The sequence below is a fragment of the Stegastes partitus genome, unplaced genomic scaffold, assembly GCF_000690725.1.
Source record: "Stegastes partitus isolate 25-593 unplaced genomic scaffold, Stegastes_partitus-1.0.2 Scaffold756, whole genome shotgun sequence".
NCBI classification, from domain to species: domain Eukaryota; kingdom Metazoa; phylum Chordata; class Actinopteri; family Pomacentridae; genus Stegastes; species Stegastes partitus.
Genome location: NW_007578487.1, coordinates 99,341 through 108,042, shown reverse-complemented (window position 1 = coordinate 108,042; position 8,702 = coordinate 99,341). Strand labels below are relative to the sequence as shown.

Here is an 8,702-nt window from a genome sequence, read left to right as displayed (position 1 = left end):
AGAGGCGAGTGAGTAGGGAGGAGGAGGAGGAGGAGGACATGGGAGGGGAGGGGGACGAGTGCATGTGTACGCTGCTGCAATCTGCGGGGAAGGTCCATGTTGAGGTTAACGCAGCGAGTGGTCCTTATATAAACCACCACATGTCTTCCTCCTTGAATAAAATGTACAGTTTGCTTTGTTTTCCTTGGATGCCGAATGGCAACAATTTTTTGTGTCTCCCTAAAATTTAATTTAACTCCTCCAGAACAGATTTCTTTTGACACATGATTTGATTCAAGTGTTTTTTGAGGGTTTTTTTTTTCTTTATTTGATAAAAACACATTCCAGCCAAAACTCGTGGACATTCTTCTCTTTCACTGTCCCAGATGTGTAAATGTTCAGTTCAAAGGGAGGAATGTCTTGTCCTGGTGTTGTTTATCAGCGTTAAGATCGCACATCCGAGCGAGGCGCTTGTTGGGGAATGCAACTCATTTCCCCGGCTGTCACTGCTGCAGAGTGGATCTGTCATGTAATGCATCATGTCAAAACTGCAGCTCGACCCTTTTGAGCCGCTCGATAGTTCAACAAAGAATTCCGATGAGCAGAAACGTTGCTCGGCCTCACGTGTTCCGTACGTCTCATTGCCCCGGGAAAGAAAAGGCGGAGAGGGAAGCGTTGCAAATTTGATTTCTCGCAAAGCGTATGAGTTTATCCGGGGAATTCAGCAGGACTTCTTGTGGTGTTTTCATACATAATAGTCTTAATGCCAACGTGACCATTTGCTTTGATAAACACTTCATAAGCTAAACTGTCTTGCCACTCTGCCTCAGCACTCAAATAGTCACATGGAAAGAGCAAATGTGGAGAAATGAACTTCTTCTGCTTGTAGGGACCAAGTTTTAAACGGCTCATTTGAAACAACATACTGTCACCAGTTGGCACAGAGACCAACAAAAGCTCTTTTGCCAGCACATGTGAAGCTCTGTCTGCTTTTTTAATTAAAGTTGAGCCTTTGAATAAGTCTTCTTGTGCCTCTGGAGTGGCAGTGTATAATTTTTTGGCAGACAGTGGCAGTGAATAATGTAACTTGTGCAAGAGACTTCCCAGGAGTAAATGAAGTGGAGGAGGGACCAGGAAGGAGGAGGAGGAGGGAGGAGGAGGCAACAACTCCGCCTCCTGGTTTTTTCTTCACCATGTGACGGAGCGGGGTTTTAAGAAACACTCAGCTCCTATAGTCAAACAAGTGTTTACACACGCAGTGGACCAAGTGTATTAGAAAACTTTTGGAGGAGCCGCTAAGATGCGCAGCAAAATGAGCTACAGCCTCCCCTGCTCGCCGGGAACCTCACCGCCTCACTCAGGGCGACTCATGTCCTACAGGGCCAGATGCGTCAGGTAAAGAACTGCTTTTCTGCAAGTTTTCTTCTTTCACGTGTGGCCATTAGGATGCCACATCTTCTGTGCGTTCATATACTTAACTGTAAAGCTGTTCCCAAGTCATTTAACGTTAAATCTCGGTGTTTGATGCGCCTTCCACATGGTTTAAATCTCATCTGCTCAGTGGCCATTTGTTGTCGTTTCCCCCCCACATGGGTTCAAGTATTTTGCCAGCAGCTGTTTGGTATGCAGGTCGATCTCTCCAGGTTATGGCAAAGCAGCCTGTTTTTTTTTTGTTTTGTTTTGTTTTGTTTTTACCCTCACATGTGGGTTTTGTTTGGTGCGTGTTGCCCCTCGGGGCTGCCCAGCGCTGTACGTGCGCTCCGGCACGCAGGACGCAAATAGTAGATGCGCAGTGGGAGCTCCATATGACGCTGTTGCTCACTGTTTTGCCGCTGATCACTTTATCATTACATCTTTGTACACCAGTTTATATTGTCATGGGTCACCTCTTCCAAAAAATAATTCAAATAATAATCATTTTTTTCCCTCTAAAGTTTCAGCTCTATCAAATTTACGCACGAAAAATCTTTTTTTTAATTTTTTTTTGCAGCGATGTTTTTGTGTATATACATCATCATTAACGTATATAATATATGACACACAGATGGATTCATTTCATGTTTAGTTTACTTGTACAGAATCTTGGATATCTGTAACCTCTGTGTGTTTACTGGGTCTGGGATGTGCCTTTCCAAAAAAAATTCAAAAAAAAAAAAAAAAGACACTCACTTTTAATCAGATTTAGATTCTTCCATCGCGTTTTCTTATTAGACTAATCATCACAAATGTGTTTAAACTCCCAATAAAGAAGAATCAGAGGCGGTCTGCACATTATGTTCCCTCCGCTGCCTCACATTCAGCTCAGAGCGCCCTCTAGCGACGTCACTGCGCGGCGCTCCCTTTTGTTTTGCATCCACATCCGAGCAGGGCGGCGAACGTGCAGCGGAGCGGGTTTTTTTTTATTTTCTTCCCTTCCCAGAAATCTGTTGAGACGAATAAAAGTGGGTTTTATTCCGTGAGGGGAAACGGCATCGTTTTGTTGTATGAGGATCTGTAGCGTGGCCAAGTAAGTTGATTGTGTTTAAAGTGATCTTTGTGTGGCTCCTCTGGGAGAAGGGGAGAGGTCGGAAAACAAGATGTTGCGCTTCTCTGATGTGACCTAGAAACGGGTTTTTTAAAACAAAGTGCACGTAGAAGATGTGCAGATGGTTTGCATTTTTATCAAGACGTGATGAGTGTGTTTTTACATGTGGGGGACAGATTTTCCTGATAATGTGAATTGATCGCTGACGGCAGCATCAGCCCCACCCGGAACACAACTCCTGCTCCACGGAGCCACAATGCAATTCTGTAATCGCTTTCGGTAAATGCATTGATGAAACCTGCCAGGACTGGCTGGGATGTCTGTGTTTTAACCACCAGCTGCATTGTTGTCAGTCCTGCTGCTGCTGAACTAACAGGGAAAGATGTTCTGGGTTGATGGCTGTTTTAAGGTTTTGTCTTTGGCAACTTGTTTGTATGCACAGTCATGTTCATTTCAGCTGTTGATTTGGAAAACTTGATGTACTGATGAAAGAGATGCTGCTGATGGTCCCTGGTTCTCCCGCATCACTGACACCACATCAGTCGTCCACATGTTCTCCAGAATTAAAATAAACCTCATCATTTAGAGAGAAGTCCTCCTCTGTTTGGACCGATGGTGTCGGTGATGAGGGCCGAGGATGCATCGCCTTTTGTTGATTTTATGGCTCAATCTGGGAACGTCTGTACAGTAAATATAGGGGTAAGGTTGTAAAGCGGTACTGAAATGCAACTGTTTTCCACTTGCTGGGCGTCATTAGAGCTAATTTTGAGGGCCTTGTTTGTGTACAGAGCTGGATCACAAAGTGGAGCTTGTTGTGTTTATCGTAGGACCTTTTCACCTCTCACCTCGTCATTCTGGTAGTTTTTCCACTGGAAGCTGTGTATTGGCTGTTGGCACACTGAGTACAGTGTCAGGCCTGTAATGTACATACAACAGCCCCTCCTCTGCTGGTGTGTTAACAGTACAGTGTGTGTTTGTCAGCGGCGACTCTTCCATCAAATGCACTCAAGTAATATTTCGTTTTGATGTGTGTATTTTGGAGAAGATTCAAATCTGTTTATCGGGTTCTCTAGAAATAGATTTGCACAGCAGAAGTGCCTCAGGGATGTTTTTTTTTTCTTTCCGTGATTGTTTCATAAGTTCCAGTGAAATCTCTCCAGTCTTGATTGTGTCTCGGCAAACCAGATTTGGCAGCCGGTGAATGTGAAAGACGAGATATCCATCTGAAGCATGTGGTGTATGCCAGATCTTATGGTAACTCTTGTTCGTTTCTCTCCACAGTGCCTCTGGTGCTAGCGTCGTTGCCATCGATAACAAGATTGAGCAGGCAATGGTGAGTTTTCCACTGATTAATTTTGAAGTTATGTAAGATGTGATCGGGCAGCAGGTTGTCTCTGCGGTTTGATTGATAAGGAATCTCTTGAAAAGCAGTTGCAGAGACACCTCTCTGGGCACGTTGGCAAAAATAGATCACACATTCCCACTTGAAGCTCTGTAATGACGCTCTTTCTCTTTGTTTGAGAACCAAACGTGTTACGTGCAAAACTATTTCTTTGTCCTAATTTTAGTTTCCCCTCTTGCCTCCTTTGTCTCTCAGGACTTGGTGAAGAGCCACCTGATGTATGCCGTTCGCGAGGAAGTGGAGGTGCTGAAGGAGCAGATCAAGGAGCTGTACGAGAGAAACTCGGTGTTGGAGCGCGAGAACGCCGTGCTGAAGTCGCTGGCCAACTCGGACCAGCTCAACCAGCTGTCCAGCCAGCTCACCCAGAGCAGCAGCACGTCGCCGCCGCTGCAGCAGCAACACCCGCTCGTCGCAAACAACACCCCCGCCCTGGCTCACCACGAGGGCAGCCAGAGCGTCCCCCATCAGCCCAACATCACCTCGGCGTGATCCCCCTTCCCTTTTACACACAACAGTCAAACACACACCTCCCACGGACAGGAGTGGAAGAGCCTGTTAGTAAAGACAACTTCTACCGTCCCCTTAAACCCCATAAAGCAAAAGGCTCGCTCTACGTTCAGCACGCTCCATCTGAGGACAAATCAACAACAGCGACATCTTTGTTTGCCACCAAGAGCCATGTTTCAGTGTGCGCACGCTGCCGTCACTGGGCCTTCACATTATTAAGACATTTAACACCCCTTGCAAAGTCTTATTCTGGCCCTTTGTTTGGCTGCGAGAGCGAAGGAAAGGAGGAGGAGGAGCCGGTGTGCACCATAAAACTGCATGTTGTTCTCGTGCAGGAGACGTAGTCCATGGGCACGGAGAGCTAAATTTGTCGGGGCATCAAGTGGTTGGAAGAAAGTGTTGCAACCCTGTGAGGGACAAGTGTGGTGTCGAGGGTCCTGTAGAAACATCTGGCAGGGACTGTCCTTCCGGTGTCCACACCCCACATCACTCCAGGGCTGGAGGAGGCCAGAGTGCAGAGGGAGACGTGGGATAAAGGACTCGTCCTCCCCGAGCAGAGGAGGACGCCAGCGGGGGCGCCTCAGCTCGAGCGGAGCGGGTCGAGAGCCTCGGCTTGTTATATGCTGCATCAAAAGCTTGTGTTGTTTTCTCAGAGCCACCGTACTTTGACATGAATCATCATAAATTTTCATTAGTTCAGTTTTAGTATTTTGCATTTATTTATTTCAGGGCTGCTATTTTCATAATGTAAATGAACAATGTCATGGAGATACTTATTCTAAACAAACAACAAAAAAAGAAACCTTTCTCTTTGGTCTTTTGGTATTTTAGAATCTGTCAGGTATTAAATTTGGTAGTTTCTCGCAACAAGTAGATCTTCAATAAGTAGGCAATAAGTTCCATAATAGAAATTTTTCTTCTCATGAAATAGTGCTAACACTAAAGGCGAGCTTACATTAGGTGAGAATCCAGGTTGAATGTATATTTTGTAAAGTGTAAAGTATTAAGAGGTTGGAGGGTTTGTACAGGAGAACGCCTGTTGTTAAGATATGTAATGGGATGTTTGGATAAAGAAAACTCTTAATGTACCTTTTTCTAGGCTTTCTTTGTCAGAACGAAAAATGGAAATGAATTTGGGGGTTCGGTTCGGGGAGGGGATGAAAAGCTGTGAAAAATTGTTCGACCTACTTTATAACCAAAGACGCAAAGCTGTGTAAGTCTTTTTTTTTTCTTTTTTTTTTCCTCATTTTTAAATGCACACTTATATTTTGTTTTCTACTCTCTCCTTCCCTGTATTTTTTTTTCTTTTTTCGTTTGTTGCTGTTTTGCATGTTCTGCATGATCTATAATCGAACCACTTTCTTACCTCATGTTTTTATCCAGCACTCTTATTTTTCTGTCAAAGTCTGTGAATGATTGTGAGAGGATTTACGAAAGGGAACAAAGAGCAGAGAGGGTGGAGTAAGTAGCTGATGGGAAGAATATAAAAAAAAAAAAACGAACGGGGAGGTATTGGTGTCGGATGGAGGGAACGGCCTCGTGAGAGAAGGAGCCATCTTTCTTGTGATCAAGGGTTTTGCAGATTTTGCAGCATCTAGTTTTCAAACGCACCAACAACTGCTTGCGAAGAAGAAATTAACTCGTGAGCAATATCCAAAACTATAAACATTTCACACTTTAAAGCTGGATCCCAATCGATTGTGTACGAGCATATTATGGGATGTCCCGTCTGTGTCACGTCTTTGTGCCTCCTCTGCCGGCGCCTGCTGTCGTCGGTTTCTTTCTCTGTGGCTTAGAAACAAACCAAATCGCTTGGTAATTGTACAATCAGTCATCTTTCTTTTTTTTTTTTCTTTTTTAACTTTTTGATTTTCTTTTGTTTTTTTGCAAATGGGCTTCTTTCTTTTCTCTTTTCTTTCTGTTTTTCTTTCATTTGAAGGAGATGCCGCGTACATGCCAAATGTACTGTATGAAAGTGATCACTGAGCCTTGGAGAAAATATCTTAACAATGCCCTTGTAATGTGCTGTTCAGACGATTTTAGTTTTCAGTCAAAAATAAATTACTGTTTTATTATGACAACGTGGTCGTGCGTTTTCATTCCTTCTTTCCTTTCGTGAGACGTGGTGACGTTTCGGAGGAGAAAACTACCAAACATTTTCGTGATACAGATTCAGATTCGTTTTTATTGTCATTGTAGCGAGCACAACGAAAAACAACTGTATACAATATAAAACAAACAAAAATGAACTCTATATAAAAAGATGAAAATAAATCATGAGCACAGTGGACAGAGGTGATGGAGTCATATATTTACAATATATTGCACTTATTGCGACAGGGAGGCATTTATGGCTCTGACAACAGTTGGGAAAAACGCTGTTCTTCAGTCTGTCAGTCCTGGTTCTGATGACCCTGTCCTGGTTCTGATGGCCCTGGACCTTCTTCCTGATGGCAGTAGCTCGAACAGGAAATGTCCCGAGTCCTTCAGGATGGTGTCGGCTCTCCTGAGGCATGAAGAGCCATGAAGATCCTCCAGTGTGGGTACAGGGCACCTAGTGACCTTCTCAGCCATTTTGGTGACCCTCTGGAGTTCTTTCCTGTTTGCCACGTACGGAGGCAGTACGTGAGGATTACTATCATTTGTCTTTTGAAATCATGACAATGCTTTTTGTACCGGCACAATCCGGTAACAGAAAACCTGCTGGTTGTGCAAACATCCTGCACAGTGACACGTATGAAGGTGAAGGCTGTCGGTGAAAAGTGGGTCACACCGAAGGTTACTTAAGTTCATGATGGATGTCTCACTGACACCTCAGTTTGTTCCAGTAACTGTGTAAACTCCACCTCTAGATATATATACTGACATTCTGAATATACTTTTACTTAAAAATATTGAAGTTAAGTTTGTCCTCAGCACATTGAAGCAATATTAACGCCCCTTTAGTAGAAGGATTTGAGTGATTGTACTTAAAATATATATAGAAAAATGGAATTTGTTTATGATTTTTTTCCCCTGTTTTGTGTGAATCATTGTCTTTATAATGCCAGTAAAAAACCACCCAGCTGACCTCTTTAGTCATCTCAGGAAGTGAGATTATTTTCCCTCAAATTCCTCAGAACCGCACGCCGTAATCTTTTGTAGAATCAGATTGCTCGTTCGGAGGAATTTATTTTTCCAAAAGAGGAAGCGCTCCCTGCGTCTGCCTCCAGGAGAGAAGCCGTGGATCCTGCACGCACTCGGGCATGTGTGAGCTCCTGGATGACGGCATCGGCAGTCACTCATCAGCCACCTGTCGTGTCATAAATTCTCACTTCTTCAGAAAGGTATTTATTTGGAAAGCAGCACAGCCGTGTAACCTGATGTGTTCCAGCACCTGCCAAACAGACACCCACTGACAGATCACCAATGAAACACTCATTTCATAATAAGAATTTTTGCTGTCAGTGTTTTTCCGTGTAGTGAATTGTTTGATATTTAATCTTGCAGCTTTCTAGTCTCCTTACGGAAACTCGCTCCTCAGATTGCTTTTTCCTTTGTACGTCACAAACGAACAAGACTCGAATCACGTAGCTCGAAAAATGCGAAGCTCTCCTCCTCCTCCTCGTCCTGCACGATTTCTGTTTGTTTTCCTCTATGGGCACCGGTTCTGTTTCCGTGTATCATGTCCTAAATGCAACTGTGGGTGGAATAATACACAATACGGGAACTAAAATGATTCCTTCTTGTCAGAAACGAAAGGTTGTTGATGCTGTTGCACCACGGATGTTACGTGTTTCTGTGCACGTCTGAGAAAAAAAGCCAGTAAAAGTTCTTCATGCACCGACCAAAACAAAACTGCCCTATTTTCAATGAGAATCACTTCTTTGATATTTAGTCCACTTTAGTTCATCAACAACATAGATGACCTGAATCTCTCCCTCCTTTTGTTTCCTTGAATCACAGCGACCTGTTGACACAACTTCAGCCCCGTGAACATTTGTACCAAAAACATGAACACAAAATGAGAACAGAAAGAAAAAGGAGCCTCTGTATAGGTCAAACAACTTTATCAGCAGGATGTTGCACTTATTTGCACTTTGCCAGAGAAAGCACCGGCTTTGTTGGAACACTGGTATCTATGTTTACGGGTGCCAACATGTGAATCTAATTTTCCTTTTTTTTTGTGTAATCTAATCAACTATCATTTAGCTCCAATGAAAGGTGGACATCTGAGTAGTTTTTATGTCTGGGCTGACTTTTGGATGGCCTTTGATTTTTTTATCTAATCTGGTGTTTTATTAAATCACG

The 8,702-nt window shown here is 43.6% G+C and overlaps 1 protein-coding gene and 1 long non-coding RNA gene across 3 annotated transcripts in view; one reads left to right on the top strand and one right to left on the bottom strand.

Annotated features, from left to right (window-relative positions):
- Window positions 1–1,318, bottom strand: part of LOC103364553 (uncharacterized) — a 21,646-nt gene extending 20,328 nt beyond the window's left edge. The window contains exon 1 of the long non-coding RNA XR_520553.1: window positions 1,244–1,318. This is a non-coding gene — a long non-coding RNA (uncharacterized LOC103364553). The remainder of the gene's footprint in view (window positions 1–1,243) is intronic.
- tsc22d2 (TSC22 domain family 2) overlaps window positions 1–6,490 on the top strand; it is a 36,985-nt gene extending 30,495 nt beyond the window's left edge. For both annotated transcript variants that reach the window (XM_008291705.1, XM_008291704.1), the window contains 2 exons: window positions 3,785–3,836; window positions 4,101–6,490. In XM_008291705.1, the coding sequence (XP_008289927.1) occupies window positions 3,785–3,836; window positions 4,101–4,394 (346 nt within the window). In that variant the 3' untranslated portion in view covers window positions 4,395–6,490. The remainder of the gene's footprint in view (window positions 1–3,784; window positions 3,837–4,100) is intronic.
- Window positions 6,491–8,702: the final 2,212 nt, after the last annotated feature.